This window comes from Scleropages formosus, chromosome 18 (assembly GCF_900964775.1).
Source record: "Scleropages formosus chromosome 18, fSclFor1.1, whole genome shotgun sequence".
Classification (NCBI taxonomy): domain Eukaryota; kingdom Metazoa; phylum Chordata; class Actinopteri; order Osteoglossiformes; family Osteoglossidae; genus Scleropages; species Scleropages formosus.
Window position 1 is genome coordinate 11,626,869 of NC_041823.1, and position 25,338 is coordinate 11,652,206.

Here is a 25,338-nt window from a genome sequence, read left to right on the forward strand (position 1 = left end):
AACCTTGGGATATCACATAATTAAAAACCTTATTTCAAAACATCTGGGAGAAACTCAATAGTTCTTAAAAGTAATTTTTTAACCTTTAATTTAGTTTGATATTTTTGCTTTCTGATTTCCTCAGGGCAGGAAATTTTTTTGTTTTTTTAAACATTACCTTACATACATTTATTTATTTAGCAGACACCTTTCTCCAAAGCACCTTCCAATGAACTCTATGTAGTGTTATCAGCCCACACACCTTATTCACCATGGTAACTTACATTGCTAGATACACTACTTACACTGGGTCACTCATCCATACATCAGTTGAACACACACACTTTGTCACTCACACACTGTGGGGGAACCTGAACAGCATGTCTTTGGACTGTGGGAGGAAACCAGAGCACCCAGAGGAAACCCACACAGACACAGGGAGAACATGCAAACTCCACACAGACTGAGCAGGGATCGAACCCCTGTCTTCTTGCACTACCCAAGTACTGTGGCACAGTAGCACTACTTGCTGTGCCACCGTGCTGCCCATCTTAGTGAACTTTGAACAATTAACTGTTCTCACATAGTTCTTCTAGAATGTCACCATTTCAACAGCCAGAGGAGTTTCCTGGATAAGTGCTAACCTGTCTGCTTTGGGTTCCGCTGGAGGGGAGAGTGCAGCACAATAGCGGCTGATGGGTGTGGATGGGGCGCTGATGCTGGTGTGGGATTGGCTAGAATAGAGGCTCCCGTGTCCACAGTTCCTGTTAAAAAGAGAGGTGCAATACACATTGACAGTGGACAGTAGACAGCAGGACACACATCGGCATGAAGCCTGAAATTCCACAATGGACTGGGTACAGCAAGGGGCACAGTGGTTAAAGGCACAAATCTGTAACTTGAAAACTAACGTTTATAGCTCCTGAAGCAGCTCTGGAAGAGTACCCTTGAGGAAGGTGGTTAGTCTGATTTGCTCAGCTCAGGGCTCAGGATGACAATGAGACCAAGCACACCCAGGTGTCCCACCCAATGAGAACTGCAGGTGGAAAGCCTGTTATAGCCAGAGGGCTATTTTTGTCCATATATGCGAGCTGCCGGACTACTAAGTGGATTTTGTGTCATTTTATCCTTTTTACGTCAACCGGTGTTGCCAGCAAAGAGCTGACCTTGGTGCAAATAGCCCTGCCTTTGTTCTGCCTTTTGCACAGCTGGTGCTTTCCGTGCATCAAGTAGCCAGGGCCTGGAGACGGTACGTGGGGCTTTTCTGAAATGTCCCCCAGCAAGACCAAAGCACCATGCATGTTGTGATTTTCTGTTAATTTATTAAGACTTAAACCCACATCTCAGCAAACCTCTTTTTACAGTAAAAAGTCATGTGCTCTGTGGCTGCTGTATTGTTGAAGCATTCCTAATGTCTGCTGCAGGTCTCCATATCTATTTTCAAAGTGAACAACAGACATACGCAATGCACAACAATTTTCTTTATGATTTTGAGGAGACGACAAATTTAAAAGCAAAGTTTAGATCATTTTCTGCTTTTGGGATGGAATCTAGTGCAGGCACTGCTAACCCAGGCAGCTCAGTGAACTTATTTCACCTGCAGCCAGCCCACTGCATGCATTGGTAAAGGGGTGCAAAGAAGAAATGTGCCAAAATTCAACTCAACCATTATATATCTTGTGGGCTTTACCTGCCAGGACTATAAAAAACTGTAGCTGAATTGTATTTTGCAGCATTATATTTTGAGAGTGAAACACATCTGTGTTTCTGCAGGGGGTGAGCGGATGGAAGTAGGAAGTGGGAAAAAATGGAAACAGGCATGTCAGTCAGCTGGGAGATGAACTATGCTACAGTGGAATAAAGAGCCGCACAAACTCATAAACATAAATATAAAAGACAACAGTTTGGAGGGCATGGAGGAGGAAGGAGGTTAAGCAATTAGGAACAAAGAATAGATCCAACGACCAACACACTTCTGTAATTATTATCATCCCAACCCACACATCTGCTGCCTCATTTAAAACTGGAGTGCAGATCTGAGGTTTGAACATATTTTGCCTTTTTCTTAGAAGCTAAGAAGAGAAATGAAGGGATCCAAGTGGAAATTTCCCAAGCCTCTGCTGCACTCCTATACTGTGTGATGTGTTGAATGGAGACTATTATCTGATACAATAACTTCCAAAATGCTCCTCTCTGATTTTTGATCTGGTGCACTGGCATACCATACTTGTAGAGCTGAAGTTATCTTTGGGAATTCTGCTAAGCCACAGAAGGTCAGAACTAGGTGACATACAGTGCTGGTCCAAAGTGTGAGTCTACATGTGAGTCTAAAAAAATTAAAAAATTTAAAAAAACTTTAAAAATTTGATGTCTTCCCAGACCCTCTGCAGCAGTTCTCAAGAGATACAGGACACTTGTGCTGGTTTGCTTTCACTCTCCTGTCCACTTTGTCCCATAAATATACTGCCCAGGTTTTTCAGGAGTACTCACTCTTTTGACTGCTGCTGTAAGTACAAGTTGAGAAATAAATGATCCCTTTGCCATTGTCTAGCTAACCCTATGGCATTTCCACTTTGCTCAAATAAATACGCTATGTTACAGAGACTTATCTTCATGTTACTTAAAGATCCATAGTCTATAAAGTTTAGGTGACAAATGCAAAAGTGTTGATCATCAGACCCACAGAAAATAAGTTAGCCAGGAAGAGGAACTGCTTGCTTGCGGACTCAACCATTCATGGACCTCTCCTAAAAACAACACAGACACATTTGGCTCTTAAAATAATACCCTCACATAAACCCTTCCTTCTGTACACAATCAATCTGCCGGAGACTTACAAACCAACTCTGAGGCTTAGACTCAAGTCATTAGAGCACATTAAAAGCTATCAAATCCATCATGAAGCCAAGCAGACCACAAATGTTAATGAACAGAAGATTTCACATTGTACTAGCAATTCTGTAAAAAAAAAAAATGTAGCCACTCAAGTGTCTGAAATAACATCCACAAAGACAGAACAGGAAGCAGTTTTCAGAGAACTTCCTCCGTTGTTCTTTGAGGGCGGAAAGACCACGACAAGACCATAATAAAGCAAGGCTAACTTTTAGTTAGAAGTCAGATATTTTGTATCTTGTTCATTCAAAATCAACTATCATACATAAGGGTTCGAGGCTTTCTTGTTTTCAACAAGAAAAGTCAACTTTATATGCATTAAATTTAAATATCAGTTCTTTACATAACTGCTAAGGCAACACTTTTTTTATATAAAAGTGTGTTTTTCACAATAAAAGGCAAATTTTGTGATTTTTGGATGGAGTGTTTTCTCTTGATAACAGTAGACTTGAAGGAATACCTTTGAAATCCCTCTGGTTCTAAATAATAACGGCAATTCTTTCAGCAGTAAGAAAGGCACCATGTCAAACAAAAATAGCACAAAAAGCAGGAGACTAGGGGAAATTATTTCTAATATGACCTCATTGCAAAAAAACACACAGAAGCTGACAGTTCCTTTTTTTGCATTTAGCTCTGGGATCATGTTGGTTGGGCAGTTACAGGGCAAACTTGAGCTAACAGCCTCAGTTTTGATGTTTACTGCTGGGGTCACAAGCATCACACCACTGGAATGGAAGAAGAGGAGGATAGAAAGAAGGAAGAAGATGATGTAAAACAGACACAGAAAGTGTATAAACTCTGGAAGATCATGACTCAGATGATAAGTATTGTGGATTGCAAACATGAATGGCTCAGCGGTCACCTGGTGTTAGTTCTTAACAATAAAACAACAAATTTTCACCCATGACACTAAACATGAATTTCAAATTAAGTCCATATGACACATCAATATGTCAGAGATCCATAATTAAAAAGATCATGATTGTTAGGTTTCAAAGTCACTAGTGTGTCTTTGAAAATTTGTGCTGTTCCTGTTTTTTGAGTAATGACATTAAGTGATCATCATAAGACTACAAGTATGGTCAATGCATATAAAAAAATACAAATGTTAACATAAAATAATAATAGCAAAGAACTGTACAATACATATCCGAGTCATTACCTTTTGAAAAGCAAAGGATATCATATTTCCCAAGATCATTTTTCACTTAGGATGAAAAATGTCTACTATCTCAACAGAAGAAATCTTCCAAGGAGCTGACACAAATATGAAATATGTAAGGAAAAAACTGATGTCAGTTTGGCATTGTTGTGTTATTGTTATATCACAAAAAGAACTGCCAATCTAAGTTACAGTACAGTTCACAGCGATCAAGATAGAAGCCTTTGACTCCAATTGACCGTACAGCATGGGCGGGGCTCTCAACAAAGACTCCTCCCTCAAACAGAATATACCTTATTGGCTGAACTTTGTACTTGCACTGCAAAAGTAGGGTCTTAGCTTAGTCAAAGAACAGAAAGCTGTTAAAGAAGTCTTATGCTGAATTCTGCACAAATCATCAGAGGCTCTCAATTCCAAATCAGTTATTAACTAATATGAAAGTCTACTTGCTGCAGTTCCTTGTAATTATGTACCTACATAATAATGTAGCTACATATAAAACATTTTTACTGTTAACACACATTTTGCAGTTGATGATACAGTACTCATAACTCTCTGTGAGGACCTCTATATGAAAGGTTAGAATAATTTACAATCGAGAAGTTCCATCATAGGCCCCTAAAAACAGCTCTAAACTGATAATTTTGCCAGGTTTCAGTGCTCAGAAATATCTGTTTCTGTAATATTGGATAATTTCTTGTTATGATGGATTGCAGCAAATAAGGTGTAGACTTGCGATTATAGAAACCTGCTCAAAGGGTAGGTGGAAAAGAGAGGGACAAACATAATGCGAAAACAGGTGACTAAGAGAGGGACACAACGAAAGGACAGGTGAATAGGACACAAACAAACATGCTGCAAAGACAGGAGCGTAAAGGGGGACAAATGTGCTAGGAGGGAGGGTTTCACTTAGGTGGGACCTACTTTCCTAAAGTACCTGGCAACCCCCTCTGACAGGGGCTCTTCCTCCCCCTCCTTAGTAGTGCTATCTGAATCTGAAGGCCCTTCCTCTTCCTCATCCTCCTCCTCACCCTCCTCCTCTCTGTGCAATAAGGAGGGGTCAAAGGGCAGAATGTTGTGTGGACGTAGGCAGCAGGCAAAAAGGAGAGGAGGAATTACACAAAGACAAAATGGAAACAAACAGCAGACAAGACATGAACATCAAGACATAAAACATTGAATCTGTTTGTGTGATTGAAATTAGTCACAAATTTAAAGTGCTAAATATATCAGACTTCATTGCCATTAGGATATAAAGTCTATACTTCAGTCATTAAAATGTACAGCCATAACAACCCTTAGACAACAGCCTATCATAAAAATTGATTTACATGTGGCAGTGGGGGAAACGTTTTCTTGCTGATATAGGTGGTAGACTCAAAAAACAGAAAATACGCTATTAAATCTTCATCTGAGTTTCTGGCTGAAAATGAATAAAAGTAAAAATAAATAAAAAAAATAAAAACAACAACAAGCTCAGAATTAAAATAATGACGAAATAACAGCTCAGGAAACCGCCTTGACCAAGCTCCCAAATAAACTGATGCTTGTTTCAAGTTGATGGCATTTGAATGTACACAACTGATCACAAGTAAAACAAGACACTGGAGGCAATTCATGGAAAAGTTCTGCACCAGTACAACTATTACACTTAACTACTTCTAAGTATTCACTTAGTCATCACAAAAGGCCTACTCATCCATCATTCATCTATCTAACCCATGCAGTTAATGCATCTGGTGTCTACATGGGATTGTGGGGCTACCAAACAAGGTCAGTCTCCATTCTCAAGGCTGCTATGGCCCATTTGCAGAAGTCCACAATAAAGAATGTCTTTCACTGACAGATTGTCAAAATGCATCCACTTACTCAAGGCTGCTTTCACAACCAGTCTTCCTGGGGACTTTCTATTATTTTCACAAAAGCAAATTCTCCATGGCCAAAACCAAGAACAATGCACTTTTCCTTAACTTTTTTTCTAAGACCCCAAAGAACCAAACTCTTCAGCATAATTAGTGCTGTCCTTCAGTTTCATACCTTCTTCAGTGATTCTCTAAACAACAGACATATAACCACAAATCCAATAATAAGTAGTATAAATTTTACAATAAACCACAGCTGTTTTCAATTCTGGCAATTTAAACAAAATAATTCAGTTTTTTTCCAACAATTTACACAAATATGTAAACAATTCTTAATGGAAATACCTCAAGCCCTTTCCAGAAAGTTTCTTTATTTTTGCTACCTAATTACGGACACATTTTAATTTTTACTTAACTTCAGCTGTTTTTTTTTTTTTTCAATCCAAGACAAATTTATAATTCAGATGTTTTTAATGAAAATGAATTCTTTTAGATACACACACACACACATTTTCAGAACTGCTTGTCCCATACGGGGTCACGGGGAACCGGAGCCTACCCGGCAACACAGGGCGTAAGGCCGGAGGGGGAAGGGGACACACCCAGGACGGGACGCCAGTCCATCACAAGGCACCCCAAGCAGGACTCGAACCCCAGACCCACCGGAGAGGAGGACTGCGGTCCAACCCACTGCGCCACCGCACCCCCCTTCTTTTAGATAGTTAGGTGATATAAAGAACATTTAAAAAAAGAGTGTGAACAAGACAAAGCCAATTTTAAATAATTTGTACAGAGATAAAACCTCTTTAGTTTAGGCTATTGTTACACAAAGTTTTAGAGACCCAGGGCATAATACTACTGGGATAAATGGCTTACAACCCAAATACCTGTCAGTGAGTTTGGATTCCACTGCTCTGTAGCTTTATATAAGCTGAGCTACTCTTGTCAGTAAGAAAAAATTGTTTTCCAACATTCAGTCCAACATTCCATGCGGAGAATTAAGACTGAGAAGCTCATCCGTTTACCTAAAAAACCTCCACTGACTGGATATTATTATAACATATTGTATTATTATTTTTCATTAATGAAGGATTTGGTATATAACTCTGACCCATTACCCGATCCATTAGAAATGAAGAACAGTAACATATTATAATAATAGGAAGGGGAACTGTCTAAACAGTTCATTGTAATTCTTACTAACATTATTCACTTTAATAACTAAAAAAAAATAGGTAGCCCATGAAAAACAACGGAAAAAACCAAAGACCAAAGTAAGATGTAAGATACAGTGTAATGTACTTATTTCAAAGACAGTTCTACTGCAACCTAACCCATTCTGTGTTTGGATCATGTAACTAAGAATTTGAGAAGATCCCACACATTAACGTCAAAACTGTCTGTACAAAGACCCTCCTTTCTTACGCTATATACACAGCTCCTAAATAGACCAGCTATGAAGAAAGATATCTCCTTCAAACATGTCAGGAACTCACACAAACACAGCCACATGAGATACCCGAGAGGGTTGCTCATATCTGGCTGCCTTCAAGCTGTTTCCTCAAGATTCTTCTGTTATACAGTGTCAACTCTGAGAAGCTCATTGGCAGCAAGTGATGGGGAAATTAATCAAGCTGTCAGCTTTAAATTCCAAGTCCTTTCCACTCTTTCAAATATCATAAAATTCTGACTTCTTCATATTCTCTTGGTTATAATAGAATAATCTTTCACCTTCTTTGTTGCACAACACAACTGCTACACACCTACAGTAACACATTTTACTCCCAATGTTGCAAATACAGCCAGTAGGAAGACAAGAGCCAAGTGGGAAGTGTATGTGGGAAGCTGCATTTCTTAGTATGGAGACTGAATATAGTCAGTCCCTTCTTTAGTTTTTAATTGAAGGTTAAGTTTTTTATTTTGAACTAAATATTAGCGGGACTGAGAACAAGGGTGGTCAATCACCCTGTATCAAGAAAGACAGTGTGAAGGAAGATTTGATTTTAAATCTACCCATAAACTAACGCTATATACACAGCTCTCTCTAATGCATCAAAGCCTCTAATGCATCAATTAGTCATCATGTGTTTGATAGGGACTAATTGGTTTGTCTTCTCAAGTAAGGATTTACACAGCCCCTCTCCCTAAAGTAAAAGGATTACATACCACCAATTCTAACCTAGGATCTCCGTTATCCTAATTCTTCCATCTCAGGTAGATTATGTTATTGCTGGTCCGCTTCCAACAAAGCTGACTTCATCACTGCCTCTGCGTCTCATCTCTCCCTAGATTTTTAGCTCTGACAGAAACCTGGATCTCCTTGCTGAACTCCACAGCAATAACTCTCTTCTTTGTGTATGTTCCCTCACAGTCCATGAGCTTCAGGATGCAGGTGACTGTTATTGGCCTCCTTCTACTGTCCAACAGGATGTTCATTACCCTGCATTCTTTTGCTTCTTTGTTCATTTCATCATTTGAATTGATTTTTCTTCACAAAATTTTCTTAGATTGCCCCCTTCTTGGTCCATCTGAGGACTTCTTGGACAAATCAATTCTACCTTTCATCAGCCTCTCCTTTCTCTAGAATTGTCATAATTCTAAGGGAAATCAACATCCAGGTAAACCAAATGAGTTTCCCTGGCTTCCATACTCTCACCTCATAAACTCTCCAAGGAGTGCCGCAAGGATCCATGTGTGGACATCATCTATTCTCTCTTACATTCATTGCATGATTATGGTTGTATCCTCTTAAAGCTTCTCTTATAGCTTGAGCACAGTCAATGCTCAAATCTTTCTTTAATTTCCTTCTTTAAGTCTCCAGATTTTGGACTAGATCTCAAAATGCCTTTCATCCATCTCCTTACGACCATTACCTTGAACTGAACCTTTTATAATGTGATGTCCTTACCAACCTTTTGCTTCCCTGTGACAGATCTTACTTTCAGCATTGCTCATAAAAACATCAATCTCTCACCTTCACCTACTGGGAAGAACCTCTATGTGACCCCAGATGGCTTTCCTATACTCCTATAGCCATTACAACTTTTCACTGACCAAGTTCTGCCACTTCTTTCTCCACCACATCCACAAGATCTATCCCTTCATCACAAGGCAACTGAACATGTTCAGACTCTTATTCTTTCTAGGCTGGAGTACTACAGCTCCACTTTGGCAAGGTTCCCAGCATCTGCAATCTTTCTTCTCTTCTCTCTCTTCATCCAGAACGCTGCTACTCATCTGGTGTATCCCATTCCTAGTTACACTAATGATGTTTAAATGCGTTTAGTAATTATTAAGAAGAATCTCCCTCCTTTCCTTACCTCTCAGACACATCCTGGACCCTCTGTCCAGCAAAAGGCAAGAACTGTCCTGATTGAGTGCGACAATGTGGAGTGCTGGGGGAGGCGGGGGCGGAGGTGTGGCCCCTCCCACTGTGGAGGGAGTGTCTTCGGCTGCGGCGTCTCTCCAAGCCCCGTTTATCATTACTGCTTCCCAGGCTGGCTCGTCGTCGGTCCTTACGGCCGACAGGTGGTGGCTGGCTGTCGTCGTCCCCGTCCTCATGTCTCAGGGTCACCTGGGGGCAAAATGGAGCCAGTCAATACAACCATAGGATCAACACAGCCTACAGTCAATCTGCATTTGTATTAGCAAGGCCTCATTTTATTGCTTTCATGTTTGTTCAGTACAGGTATTTTTATAAGCTTATAATACACACATTTTCAGAACTGCTTGTCCCATACGGGGTCGCGGGGAACCGGAGCCTACCCGGCAACACAGGGTGTAAGGCCGGAGGGGGAGGGAACACACCCAGGACGGGACGCCAGTCCGTCGCAAGGCACCCCAAGTGGGACTCGAACCCCAGACCCACTGGAAAGCAGGACCCTGGTCCAACCCACTGCGCCACCGCACCCCCCAGCTTATAATACACATTTCCTTAAATGCATAAATTCTGAACCAATGGCATGATTTCACTTCATAATCAATGGGTTCATTACTCAAGAAGGGACTATGGCTGCTGGGTGGCTTGTGTTTTGCTGTTTACATAGATTCTCACAGCAATCCTTCTTGGCATTCTCCAAAAGGAACAGCCATTTCTGCAGCTCAAAAGAGCGAGGACTCCGGCTGAGAACCCACAGCAGCCCCCACCAGCTTACAAAGTGTGACAGAGAAAGCCAAACTCAAGCCATGCCATTCCTTTTAAAGTGATGTAGAGTCTGAGATCAGGACTGAGTGCTCACCTCGTAGATGTTGAACTGCTCTACCAGGTCAAAGTCTGTCCCCTTCCTGCTGAGATGCTTCTGGGCCAGGCCCTCGATGCCCTGTTCCTCCAAACAGTCCACCACATCATAGAATGAGTCCTGGTCTGGCAGACCAGCCAGTGTCTGGTATTATGGAGATACAAAAGAAGCTGCATCAGGAGCAGTAGCTATCTCTTCGCTTGTTTCATGCCAACTTGTTTTTGCATGACTGCATTCACAACATGGTCTTTTATCTTATCCAGAATCCACATTTGACTGATAGACAAAGGAGAACAACAAAAGCTATAATCTGGCAAAAACTCCAGGCTGGGACATTTTTAAAAAATCACTTTTCTTTTTTTTTTTACTTTTGCTCAAAATACAGAGATTTGGCTTTGCTGCAGCTGTCAGTTACAATATATTTTGCCCAGGTTGGCTTCAATCCTTTGCAAGCTGTGAACATTAATATAACAAATAAAACCTTAAGCTCGCTGCTTTTAAAAAATTCTAAAATTTACGACCGTTATATAAAACCATCTACAAACAATAAAAAAAGAAATTTTAAAAATAATTTAATATTACTGCCCTGTGAATACACTCACTAACAGTGGAAAATATTTTGTCCAAATGATTGATCATCTTTTATTTCATTTCAGTCATAAATTATATTACTATAACCACTGCTTGCCAATATTTTTATCAAATAAATGGAATGCTGGTTCAAAACAGGCTGCATGCTTTTGGCGCACAATAGCATGCTTGTAGGCTGTCACTGAGCTAAGATAGGTCTGTAAAAGCACAAGACCAGCAATAATTTCACATGTTATTGATTAACTTTGGAGCAGACGACTTCAGCCCAAGAGCTCAATATTTTTACACGTTACTCACATGGTCTATACAGATTACTTATTGATACAGATGATATACAGATGAAGTATTGTACTTGCTTCAGTAAAGTAGAATGAACCCCTCTGCAATTCGAATGCACGCTTATTGTGTCTCTTGTCCAGTTTCTTATACCACCTGCTATCCCAGTGCCAATCTGAGTAATTACAGTAACACTTGGAATACAACTTCAAGTTGTTTTTATTGTCATTCCTCTATATAGCTTGTATACAGTGGAATGAAATGTCGTTTCTCCGGAGAGCATGGTGCAACACAGAACAAAAATCCAGATATAATATTGAGCTTAATATTAATAATACACACAGGAATAATAGTACAAGTTAGCATATTTCAAAAGCACCAACCTAATAAAAGCTATATACACACACACACACACATTTTCTGAACCGCTTGTCCCATACAGGGTCGCGGGGAGCCGGAGCCTACCCGGCAACACAGGGCGTAAGGCCGGAGGGGGAAGGGACACACCCAGGACGGGACGCCAGTCCGCCGCAAGGCACCCCAAGCGGGACTCGGGACTCGAACCCCAGACCCAGCAGAGAGCAGGACCCGGTCCAACCCACTGCGCCACTGCGCCACCGCACCCCCTTAAAAGCTATATAATTAGTGGTAATTTTTGATTTTCCAAATCAGTGCCATAGTGTCTAAATAACTGACCTTGTTGATGAGAGTCATGACATAGACCAGTAGCTCAGTGTCCGTTCCATCTTTCTCATCCAGTATCTCCATGGCATTTGACCACAGTTTACAGCCTACAGAGAAGTGAAGTCACCAGAGTGTCAATGGTCAGAATTGTAGCTCCACTAACAGTTTATAATGACTGCAGTGTACTGTGTATCAGGAGGTGATGGGGAGAACAGAAACAAGAAGAGCTACAGATTATCCCAGCTTTTACCTTACAAGAGTAAGGGAAACTTTATTTCTTTCAATGAATTTACAATATTTTGCACAAATCAGGGGTTCCTTTACCATTGATTAAGCACAGCTAGGACATTTACTACATGAGTTTCCACAGATATCTGTATAGTGTGTGCTAAAAATTATGCACCATAACCAAAATGAAGGCTGTTTACTCGAAAAATAGAAAACCTGTGGTCTCCTGCTAGCTTACACTGCCTCTCCTTCCTGACAACACGAAATATGCGACTAGTGCGTCTTGCCATTTACACTAGGAAAAATTTCTAGGGAAACACTGAGGACACATGGAATGAATTTGAGTGTGCTCTGCAAGCAGAAGAGAGTGATCCTCGGTCTCCGGTGCCCAAAGTCATCGTTCCCTGAAAGGCAAAGGAGGTGCCACGCTTCAAAGGGGTACGGTGTAGAGTTTCTGACATTGAGTGGGAGGCAAACTGCGGTCCTACCTGCTTGTCAGCCTCACACAGTAGAGGGACAACAGAGGTAACAAAGCTGGGTGGCAAAGAGACTCGCTCTGTCCCTGGCATGGCTCGACCTTTGGCTCAGCCCTGTCTGCCTTTTTCTACCTTTCCTTGTGTAACATCAGGAAGAGTGAGAATGAGGGGGAAGCGAAGCAGGCTAGCCACTTCCCCCTGGGGGAAGAGCACGGTGTGAGGCTTTTAGCTGCAGAGGTAACCAAATCCCTCCACAAGAGAGAGTTACAGTCTTTTCCAATAAGCAGAGTCACACACAATGGAGGGGTGGCCGATAAAACCTGAAACGCCTCCAGCTTCTTTGTAACAGGAGTCCGATAGTACGTGATCTACAGTCGCTGGAATTGCTGTCAAATTCCATACTAGTGCAACGGGAATCTTGTGTGTCTGCACCCCACCTGGGTCCTTCATCGCTGAACGTCTACCGTAGCAGTTACAACAGCCAAAAAATGCTTGTCTTGTCACATCCACATACTTTTAATGGGACAAATAAAACACTTTGTTTACAGCAGCAGACTATTTCTTCACTGTCTTTGAATGCGTAAATCCCAAATCAAGGGGCTGCTATATCTTCAGCTGATGAGGACATTTTGCTTCCTGATTGGCGAGTGTGACAGTAATAAAGGTTAAAATGCACAGCAAAACAAAAAGGTTGAAATATGAATGTTTCGAGTGTCGTCTGAGCATTTGCTGTCCTTCTCTTAAAGAAGATAAAGCTCTCTAAATGTGTACCTCACATTCTTTGGGATGAGATGATGAGCTATCTCCTTACCCCTCTTGGTGTCCACGACGTTGATGGCCCTGACAAGCAGCGCAGCATTGGTCTCGGTGTATTCCACGAACACCAGAAGCAACTTCAGCGCAGTCTTCACCACCAGCCGGAACTGCACACAGGGAGTTCAACAAAGCTCAGATCTGAGAGTCATCTTTGATGGAGGACAACACACGTGACACTGGCAGGCCTCATTGGAGGGAACAGGGTAGCATGGCATCCCTTGATATTCACTCTATCATTGCATTTTCTTACTGCTGGACACCTGATAATGGCTCATTGTTTCCTGTTTCTCATGGAATGGATGGCTTTGATAAAAGTCTGCTATGATGCACAGGGCCCTGGTTGGGGGAGGGTGCTGGGGAAGTGTGTGACATTTTGGTTTTATTTCCAAAACTAGAATTCATATCCAAATTTGCCATGAAGTGTACTTTGAGAGGGTTGTGCAGAAAAAAAAAGTGATGAGTCATTTTAACATCCGCAGCTGTGGAAATGGGCACACAAAATGTGCAGACAAGACGAGACAAGAACAGTGACCATCAGAAGAGAACAGTGAACATCAGATTCATTATGGGATTTCCTCTGGTCCTGTAGGATGTTCATCTGAAAGCTCATTGTTCTAAAACGTACCAGCTGCAGAAAGGGTGGTCTGGTAAGAAGCGGGAAGAGACAATATGAATCTGAGATCTGGTTCTGATCTATAGACCACATATTAGATTCATTAGAAGATTTCGCAGCAGCCTGTTTAACTACATGAAAATTCCCCAGCTGCACACTGAGCCTCTAACATATAAAACTACAAAAACACACCAACACACAAAACACACACTGACTTCCACATAACATTTGGAGGGAAATGTATTCCAATTTGTTCAAAGGAGCCCAAGGCGATCCTTCAAACTGGATGGGCTTGCATTTTAAGAATTTCTTCTGGGTTCCAACATTCAGAGCCATTGAAAGCATGTGGAAGTGAAGGTCCCATTTTGAAAAGTTTCATACATAAGTCAGTCAGTACAGCTTCAAGGCTGGACTACATTTGCGTGACATATGGTGGCTGAGGGCCTGTATACTTACTGGCTGTGGTCGAGTTAGTGTTAATCGGGGCCTGTGACACTGACAAATCGGGTGGTTGGTGAATCAGAGTTGCTGCAGGATGTGCATGTGTTATGTGTGTGATTTTGGACTCTGTCAGTGTTCACATAGCCTTCCAGAACCCTGGACAATGCGGGTGTGGTGGTTGTGATCAACAGCACCGCTGGGCCCGCAGCAGAACCAGTAATGGTCCGTTTCATTTAGGCAAAGAGCAGTAATACCTCTTTAATGCCTTTCCTCGTTTTTATTCCTTGCCAGATCTTTATGATTCCATTGTGTGAAACATTTTATCAAATGGAAGTTGGAACGTCACCAATTTCCACCTTTGACTTGACCGGTGTTATAGTGGAGATTAAATCCTCCAGGATGTTTCTTCACACATAATAACTCATAAAGAAGGACTTAAATGACCCCGCATCTACAGAAGAGCTATCGCCTGTCATGTGTAACAATGCCTCCATCTCGCAAAGCTGAGTGTTTTTTTAAAAAATACTGCAAGGGGAGATGAGCTTACAGCTTACTTTGTGTGTTCGAACATATAGGTTCCCAGTGTAACGTTTCAAGTCAATATATAGCGCAGACCAACGCGGGAACACGTAGAATGGAACTGAATGACTATGTAGCCCTTAGTCTACAACATCACAATACAATTTCACATAGTAACTGGGCCAGAAAGAAGGATGAAAAAGAAGTGAACACCATGGTAGACTTGGCCATGGCTAAACCTGCAGTCTCTCACAAAGAGACTCAGTTCAGTTCCTAGAATTTACTCCCCTGTTTTTGCTTATGGCATCTTCATCCTGTTACCATATTAGAAACCAGAATGAGATCAAGTGTGAAAGGACTAATTAGGAAAAGAAAACAACTGGGTGTGATATCAACAAGTAAGACCTGCGGGGTCCATCAGTTTATTCTAAAAGTACACATGGTGAGGTGCATGATGGGTTTCCAGTGTCACAGTAATGTGCAGAAATGCGTTTGATCTTGGCCACCATATGGAATAAAGACCACGGAACTGGACTGTGACCAGGGAATCTTTCATTCCTGTTCTTGTGCTTGTGAGCTGGGTGTTTTCACCTCAATTATCCCAGGAAGGGATCAGCTGTATAAATATGTTACAGAATACGTGTGACATGCAAAATGTAAGCACAGTGAGACCACTACGCTAATAAATAATATGATGTCCATGTGTGAATGTATACAGTACCTTGGATCCAATGAGTGTGTAAAGCCACTGGATGGTCTCGTTGTGACCAATGACCCCATTCATCCCATCCACATAGAGCATGATCTGTCCCAGAGCTTTGGATAAAACAGAGAGAGAGAGAGAGAGAGAGAGAGAGAGAGAGAGAGAGAGAGAGAGAGAGAGAGAGAGGGAGAGAGAGGAGCTGTAGTGGTTCATTTTGCTTTTCTTAATTTCATTGCAAAGTTCATCATCATCTGTGACTCTTGCTTAAGGAGAGGTTATGACCGTGAGGCCGTGTCTGTGATGACCCCTCTCCTGGACTTCGAGCACCACCATTCATATTGGACTTTAATCAACTTCCTTAATCTTAAGGTGTTGGCATTTCAAGGTTTCCCCCACTCTTTAAAATGGAAAATTATGTAAACCAAAGTGGGCACAGTCTAAGAATGAGTAGATACAATAAAATGCAGATACAATAAAATGAGCAATTCAAATGTTTACACGTGCAAATGTACGCTGCTTTTGGTCTGCTTTTTGCCGCCGACCTTTTATCATTACATATAAGTAGAATGAAACCAGAGTTCCTGGGTTAGTCCAGCTCAGAGAGACTCACTTTCGACAAGAGTGGACGTGTATGTAGACACATTCAAATGTGAAATGGCTAAGAAATAAACTCATTCCTTGTCCAGTTGAGCCCCAGATGTTGGATTAATGGCAATTTAATCAAAACACGCAGACGGAGAATCCCCCCATCACACAAAAAAACAATGGTAACCAAATCCGACCAAAACTGCGCTGCAATTCTTTCAAGTGCAATGAATTCCAGCTGCTCGGTTCCAACTGCAGATGTCCCCAGAGAGCAGATTAAGAAATGCCGCGGAGTCGGGACGAGACAAAAGACGATGGAGAGGAGTGAAAGGCCACGTGAGAGGGGAGAAGAGAAATGCGTGCTCCCCTAGCTTCTTGTCTAGGAGTGTCGAGTCAAGGGAAGTCAGTGGGGGAGATGCCACCCTCCTGCAACATTATGTTTGTTCTTATTCATCTTCTACCTGGACTCATGAAAGATGCCGTACAACCTGACCGCACTCTATTTTTCACAGGTATGCTGTCCAGATACTCTTTCTTCTCTCAGCCTCTGCTGTGATCATCTTTCTTCACTGTTTATAGCAGTGTTCACAGTGAAGTTATCTTACCATAAATCAAAGCTCCTCTTCATATCACGCCAAAAAATGTCCTAACCTTCTGCCCCTGACTATCTCATGCTCTGCTGTCACTAGCAGCTTTTCTTTCTTCTCCTCTGCCAACAGAGAATTTCTCTCCCTCCAGAGGTACACAGCAAGACCCAGTTCTGTTTCATATTAGGGCCCAGTGCTTCATTATCACAAGAAATGAGTCCTTCACTGTCAATTTAAAATCCCGCTTTAATGGTGTTTGGGAAGGCCCACCTTGACCCTATAAATGTACACTCTGACCGAGACCCTACAGCTGTCTTGACAGGCTAACTTCATTTAATCAGTCTAAGTGTACTCCAGTTTGTGGATTTTGGACCAGCATTGTGCACTTCATCTTGTTCTCATGGGGGTAAAGTTGAGAAGAACAGCAGGAACAGAAACACTAGGCGGCCAAGCAGCCCAAGGTCTTGACCATGTGACACATGCATGAAAACATTAGCTATTGCAGACAATACAATATCACAAACACGTTGGCGTTTTCAACAGATATCTAGGCAGATGGTTTACTATTGCAGGGCCGATGGTTTACCCTGTTTTCTAAGGCTTTCGTTCCAAACCAATAATTTGCCATGGTGCATGTTTATTTTCCTCTTCCCACACTTTCTACATTGAATCCCTGTGAATGTAAACTGTGTTGCTATGATTGGCAACGAAATTATTGTCCTTACTTAAATTCATTGTCTCATGCTAGGAGAGACGCCCTCTTTATTTTGTCTCTGATACATTAGATGTTCTTGAGGAATGAAAAAAGTGCCATATCCAAACCCCCCGGTTCTCTGTTCAGAACTCAGGTGATGTATCAGATTGACTTTGGGTTACAGGCTGGTGTGTAAAACTTGGGGCTACCGATGGGTGGCGCTCTTTCACAGGCTAATGTGTGACTACTAATTACTTCTCTCTCTGCTGACATTAGTTGAACTGCACACACATTTTAGTGTGCCTCTCACCCTCAAAACACGTGTACGCGCGCGCGTGCACACGCACGCACACACACACACACACACACACACACACAAACTGTTAATGATTAATGAACAGAAGGTGCAAATGTGTACGTGTGGCTCTTCTGAACTCACAAACATTTCAAATTCTGCACCCTTCCCATCTCTACTCCCTCATTTTGTCTACATACACATAAAAAACCCCTGCTGTAGAGGCACGCTATTTGCGCTGTATACACTGTGTAGCATGGCAGACATTCCTAAAATTCCTCTACTCCCCACCTGTGTGTGCAAACCCATGGCTTCCCTGCGAAGTGACGAACACGCTTTCCCGTCAGCAAAGAAGATCATCATTAATCACAAGGATCACAGACACATCAAGCACAGAGTACACAGCTCCTCCATTAGCAGTACATTACTCACACACCTACAGGCTGAAGGTGTGTTTTCATCTGCTGGGCATAGGGTACGCAGACAGTATTTTGGACTCTGTTCTCTTCCATTTAATTAAAAATGCTATTTTCCCCCTTGTCTTGTTATACAAAGGCATTATGTAACACAACATCAACTAACTGAAGCATGTTGTTTGCCTGCTGATGGAAAGAACATCACCTGAGTTGTGGAGATCTGCAGCATCTCATTCACTGCTTTATTAGAAGAAATGCTGGTTGGTTCCTGTTTTTTCTGGATTCTAACAGCGAATTGCAACAGAGGTGTAAAGGTACAGAGCTGTAACCTGAAGGTTGCTGATTCAAGGCCCTGCAGTTGTACCCTTGAGTTGGGTCGATAAATTTCACCAGTAAGCTAGGAAACTGTGCAAAACGGGTAAAAGGGCATGCTCTTTGAGGAACGAGTTATCTGAGCAATGAAATGCTGGTATTATTAAGGGAGCGTGTAGTTATGAAACAAACGCACGGTCCGTGCTGGGGCACCGCCCAAAGCCTCTCTGTTTGTGCTGCAGCCACACATCCGCACATGAACGCCAGGAGCGACGTTGGCTCGAGCAGCTGAGAGGTCAGCAGAGTTTGTGTTTTCCTTGTGGACACACACCAAGCGAAACTTGCCCAAAAAAAGACTGGGATCCAGATGGGCCCTAAATGGGGGAAGGTTCTCAACCAAGGGCAAAACAGCAGCGAAGAACAACACCGGGTTGGGCTTGGCGTGTTCTTTAACCGAGGGCAAAATATTTGACTAGCCCAACCAACCAGGGGCCTCGACATGACTTCCATTTGTAACAGGAGAAACAAATTATCCAATAACAAGAGCCGAGGGAGACTGCATGTTGGGACCAGACACACAGGAGCTTCCTCGAGAGAGAGAAAAAATAGCAGAGGGAGGAAGCAGATGAACATGTCCGCATTGACTCATAGCAGCACACGACATCCCCTGTCCAGTCCCCCAAGCCCCACTTTACAGCCTTTACTGTTAATCATCTACCGCTGACATCTCATTTTGGGGGTCTTTGGCCACTTCTGCCTCGTTTTGAAAGGACAGGAAGGTGGGCCTTTGCTTCTGGGAGAGTTTTATGATGGGACACCATCATCGTAGCTACTAGCAAACCAGACAGCATTCCTGGTCCACAGCAACACTTCAACCGCGACCCGCCCGCCTCAAAGTCAGGTTCTTGATGGAAATAAGATTCATGAAACGGCATTAAACTCAGATATTTGGATTTAGGCTTAGGGTTATAATAATAATAATAATAATGATAATAATACATGAGGTATTATTATTTCTTCATTTAACCAGTGCCTTTCTCCTAAGCAATTGTAAAATTTTTCTGAAGCCATTTACTGTTATTTAATGATTGATATGGTTGGATGACTTACACTCTATCAATTCAGGTTAAGTTCCTCGCTCAAGGATATTACAGTCAGTGCAGGGTTACAAACCTGAGTCTTGTGAGCGTAATGGAATGGTTCTAACCACTAAGCTACCCGCGGCCCCCAGGTAGTTAAGTTAGCTAACAAAAGAGTTCTTCAAAAATACTACCACTAAAACAAAGCAGGTAATAGAAAATGGTAAGCGTGAGGAACAATACTGTGCACGTGGGATATAGATCTGCATGTGGGATGTTCGTGGCAGAATTTTACAAGTGACTTGCTATATGCCATGTAGCACTAAACTTTATAGAGTCTAATTAAATTGGTTCCCAGTCTCAGTCGTCCACTAGGGCATACATACCACTGCTGCACAGAAGTAGTCATAAACCCCCTTCCTCACAGACATGTACTCTGCAACAGTAATGAGCTGCAAAGTGTATGTACTGCTGCTTTTTGTTGTCAAGGAAGGTTTTCCACAGTGCACAGACAAGACAGAGACTCAACAGTGACTTTGCGGGAGGAGAAAGATCCTGGAACAACTGGTGCAGATGCCCTCTGATGAAGGCAGGCTGAAGCCACTATGCGCTGGTCATAGACTCTGGCCTTGCTCACAAGTCTTTAATACCTTGCTATTAGATACGCTTGTTTATTAAGGGAATCTTTATTGTAACTAGGAATGCGTTGCTTCTTACGGATCAGTTTACGAGATTCTTGTTTTTTGAAGATATCCAACTCATGAAGTTCAGCTCTAAATCTTATTTCATGAAACTTTCGCACTGGGCCATAATCAGTAATCCGCACGATTCCAGGAACATACATGAGACTCGAAGATTGCACTGGTTTGTGTCTTCTGCTACAAACACACACTTCATGACACGTGCAAAGAAGGGGTGCGTGGACTTGCTAAATGTCTGCAGTCTAAAACATGCAAACCTGGCACTGAGTGCTGTACAGTGCCCAAGTATTTTTTTTTACAAGGCAAGTACATCAATTTTATGCTTATGGAACAAATATTCCATTTCTTTATTTGATGTTTAGACTCATAGTCCAGCTTCATTATCTAGGGCAAATACAGGCCCATAGATCAGACATCACATTGCATATATTCTGGACAACCACTGTTTTGAACGTATTTGTATCAAGCATGTTGATATGTTGGTGCACTGGTACTGAATTCATAGGAATACATGACCATAAACAGTTGATCGATTTCAAAACACTTTCACAGTCTATGTTTAACACTAACTGTTTTAAACTTAAAATTACAACAGATCAGGGGTCACTAGCTGTTATTTGAATAATTTGATAAAGCACAAAGCTGCATTTGCAGAATAACCTTTAAAAACTAGCAGTGCATCCCCATCATCACACACTTGTCTTTTGTCACACTGCAGTAGGGACATTTGACCATTTCCACTACAAGTTTGTTCACATGTACAGCATCAGAATGGGGTAATTTTGTACGTCGCTTTGGAGAAAAGCATCTGCTAAAGGAACAAATGTAAATGTAAGGATGAGATAAAATTTCTTTTTGAGTTTTGAAACAGAACATGTAAAGGGGCGCTTGGGAGGGCAGCAGATAGTGTGTTTTCAAGGACATTGACTGCAAGGGGCTGTGCTTTTGCACCTTTGAACTTAGCCTGAATCTCTCGACTAAAGAACCCGCAGCTGTTCAAATGAATAAATCTCTGTGCTGCATTGGATAAAAGAATCAAGTACGAAGCAACAGAATCAAAACAGTAATAAATAAAAATGGAACACAAGTGCAGCATGAAAAGCACACAAGCACCTGGGCTCTTAACCATACTCTGTCCCTGTGCTATGACTCCACCGTGTATCTTTGTGGCAAGGGTTCCAGTCCCGCTTTGACTTTATATCGGAAACAATCTAATATCCCACTGGGGCTGCCCTGCTCTGGCCAGTGCCAGGTTCCCAGTCCCAGCTAGAGGGAATGCGCCCTAAGCTGTTTGCACAGAACCTAGTTGGTGATGGTAGCCCCTATGGTTCTGAACCCCCCCCCCCCAATCTTTCCATCGCTCATTCTCTTGCGTGGGGGGTATGTATAATTATTTATGTGTTGCGGTCGGGCCAAGATTCCCAGGTGCAGCAGCAGCAGCAGCAGCAGGCACACAATGAGCACTGCGGTGGCTCCCGCCCCTCCTTTATCAATCTGAGCTAATTACTCAAAACATGTCAGTCTCGACATTCCACGCGGCCTCATGCTTCTGGCAGAATGATCGAACCGAGCCGAAGAACCTGGCCTGCCGTTGCTGTGCTACATCAAAGCAAACTGCATCATCGAGCATTTATCAAAAGGCGATTAACTGCAAAGAGAAAGAACGAGAGCCACTGCAGCGTATGCTTTGCAAACCAGCTGTCATACAGCTGCCAAGTGATGGCCGGTAGACGTAACGACTTGCGTAGGGACATTTCATTGACCATCGCATCCTAGCGCATCTTGACTTCTCTAAAATTTCATGACATGGGGAAGACAATAAAAAATTTCAAGGAATCTGAAAGTCTATTATGGTGACTAACTTTTTTTGTGGCCAAATTATAATTTAAGCAAATGGATTTTTTTCCTTCCAAGTCCACCTATTTTCCACCAAGAACACTACCAAAGTCTAACTGTATTTTTAATCTTGTGGAGCAGATTTGAAAACTTGGATTGCGTTTTACAGCTTTTTTTTTCAGGTCCCATTTTATTTTCATGATGCAAGTACAGAAGGTTTTTTTCACACTTTGTACCAGAGCAGGTGTCAGGGTTTGGTCTTACCGGCTTGTTCTTCGCACTACTGTTATACAGTATAAAATTCTACAGAGAAATACAAGACACTACAAAGTGAATAACAGTGATATATCCACACACACAAATTACACCTGTGAAGAAACTTCAGCTCTGCATGCAAGCTGTGTCTCTGGCTTAGAATGAAGGGGAAAGTGAGTGACCCTTTCCAAGAGCCCACTCGATCACTATAGCACTCTCAGAAAATAACATAACTAATGCAATGAGACCATAACAATACTGACAGGTTGTTTTCAGTCTCCTACATAAATATACCGCAGATCATAGCTGTGCATGTGTAAGGCTTAGTATGGCTGCATTATTTTTTAATCCTATCTGCACACCTGCGTACCTGCTCAAGTAGATCCTCAGGAATGTGCTGTGCAAAAACAAGTTGGCAACTGAGAAGGCAGAGGTATAATGAGGGTCATTAGAGCAGGTAATTACACCACCACATTTCTCCTGTTCTTTGTTTCATGACAGCATTTGTAATTTCTTCATGACGTTGAACATGAAACCAAATTTTTCTATATGCAACATTACTCTTGAGCAAGAAGTTAGTAAGCAGATAAAGACATCTATCTATCTATCTATCTATCTATCTGTCTGTCTGTCTGTCTGTCTGTCTGTCTGTCTATAAGATGGTGAGGCCTCTGAAAACTTCAACCTTGCAGGGTAAACCCACATTTGAATTGAATGGAACACCTGACCTCAGTTACTCTCTACACAAGAGGTTACTATTGTAGAGGTTCACACCAATGATCTTTACTGTTTTAACATTTTGAACAATGAAGAGAAAGCAATGCAAACTGTTGTGTGTGTTGCTGGTTAAGTTAGACTGTCTTTATTTATTGTTATGACCTTAGATGGTGATCAGATCACATTTCAGGAGGCATTCATGCAGAAATCCAGACAATTCTAAACTTTTTTCACAACAAGATTAGCACTTTTAAGAGTACAAAGTAAGAAATATGAAAAACCAAACTGATGCCCCATTTGTGTACTTAACTGGACAACTAAACTACCAGCTGTTCTGTTCTTAGAAAACCTTATTAATGATTGGAAGAACATAGCAGGAAGTACCTCTGCACCATGACCATGAGTAGTCCTGCTGGTAAACACAGTTTCCATGGAAACAATTGACTGGACAACAACACCCTTTAACAATCAATCCTGTGTGCATGGATACACAGATGCCGTGAGTTAATACTGGTGGACAAACTGCCTATCCTTGAAGCAAGAATTTCCATGTAAAAGCAAGCAAAATGACTCAAATGCTTCGATATACTGTAGCGATTATATACAGTATGTTCTTTTTATGACTTGGTGACACTGCCTTTCTCAGTTGCTTATTCCTGCTTCTCTCATTTTGTCACTTTTGTTCTCTTTTGTGCTTGACAACATGTGCTGTACATTATCGACTGTGACCGTGCTACGGAAATCTGTCTGTCACAGTCATAAACATCTGGAAGTGTGGTTTTTGTATATTTATTCTGCAGTGTGCACATGCATGTGTGAACATGGGCTCATCTTCTTGCCTAGGTTATGTGTTTACTTGAGCCTCAAAAGTCAAATTTATTTTTAGGGTTGCGATGCTTTTAAAGCCTTGCGACTTGGAGAGGTTACTAAAATTCTCATACCGCGCTCCAAGTTTCGGCACAGATATATGCCAAATATCAGCCCCTACATTAATATTTAAGACAGCTCTCTTCCCTTCTTGTCAGCATGCTCAGTGAACACTTTTCTTTTACCATGGTATTCAAGCTTAAACAAAGAGAACAACAGGAGTCTGCTCTCGAATCCCTGGGAGCTGCAAGTCTCATAGCTTTGCTGACAACACAGACACAAGCAGATATCCTAAGTGTGCTTGTCCAGAATACTGCCATGTTGCCTCCGAAAGGGGCTCAGCGAAGCAAATAAAGAACCCCCTCCCACTGTTCCCAACTCCATCTCCTCCTTCTTCCTTTCATTTACACTGAACAACCGAAAAACTGGGTCAGCCAAGTTCCGAAAGCGTCCGTCACGCCGGCTACATGTGTTTCAGAAGGTTTCGGAGCTCCGGCCAAACCTTTATCCTTTTACAATGCGACTTACAGGTCCTTATCTGGTTCTGTTCTGCATTAAGCGCCCTCTTCGTTCACCGCTCTGCAATGCGCAGAGCGATACAAATGAGAAAGGCCTGGCAGAATGCCGCTGCCGCAGATAAAAGCAGAGAGGCCGGGGGTGTTACTGCATGCCCTGGACATTTCCCCTAGTTACTCATGTAATAAAGGTGCTGTAAAGGCTACACTTCAAAATGCACAGCTTTAAATAACATTTTTTTTTTTGTGGTGGACACTGAAATGTGAGTGTGGTTTTGTTCTGGCAGCAGTGCTGCACGAGCACACAGTCGGTTTTATAATTATGTCATTATTATACTTGATTTTATTCTCTCTTGCCGATTTTGCTTTGACTTAGACCTTTCAGCCCACGACCAGACGGGTTTATTGCTCAGGCAAATTAAATCCCTCTTGGAGTGCTGTTTCCAGTGCCATAAATTCGCTGCAGGCAGGCCCCTCATTAGTTATTCACCATTTACTGTGCTAATCACCAGAGCAATTACAACCCAGTGCCTCCTGGCTCTCGCCACACACGACCAGCTCCCGTAAATCAACAGGAGCAAGGGTCTCGCTCCCCGCGTCTTGCTCCGCATGGCCGTCGGCTCCTTCCGACATTCAGATGTTCTACGATCAGGTCCGCTTGTCTGCGACTTGTTTAATATGGCGCCGCTTGGTGCTCGCTGGGACGTCAGTGGTGGAGCAGTTACAGGAACAGAGACCCCCTGTCCAGTAGGGCAGGGATTTATGAGCCAGGAGCTCAAACAGGAGGTGAGCAGAACAGCAAAGGGCTCTTTATGACCTCTAAGGAGCACTGGTGAAAGGAAAGTGGGAACCAGGTTAGGATCAGCCTTTCACAGTGATTTAGGCAAAGGCAATTTCTGGATCCCAGGAACCTTCCCAACAGAAAAAAAACACAGTTTACAAACCCATTCAAACACACACATATGAAAATAAGTCATGTGACATAAGCCGTGCAGCAGG

The 25,338-nt window shown here is 42.2% G+C and overlaps 1 protein-coding gene across 1 annotated transcript in view; it reads right to left on the reverse strand.

Annotated features, from left to right (window-relative positions):
• Window positions 1-25,338, reverse strand: part of fhod3b (formin homology 2 domain containing 3b) — a 130,562-nt gene that overhangs the window by 22,535 nt on the left and 82,689 nt on the right. The window contains exons 6-11 of the mRNA XM_029246040.1: window positions 15,499-15,593; window positions 13,200-13,311; window positions 11,697-11,791; window positions 10,134-10,277; window positions 9,216-9,469; window positions 624-743 (exon numbers count right to left, since the gene is read on the reverse strand). Of these exons, the coding sequence (XP_029101873.1) occupies window positions 624-743; window positions 9,216-9,469; window positions 10,134-10,277; window positions 11,697-11,791; window positions 13,200-13,311; window positions 15,499-15,593 (820 nt within the window). The remainder of the gene's footprint in view (window positions 1-623; window positions 744-9,215; window positions 9,470-10,133; window positions 10,278-11,696; window positions 11,792-13,199; window positions 13,312-15,498; window positions 15,594-25,338) is intronic.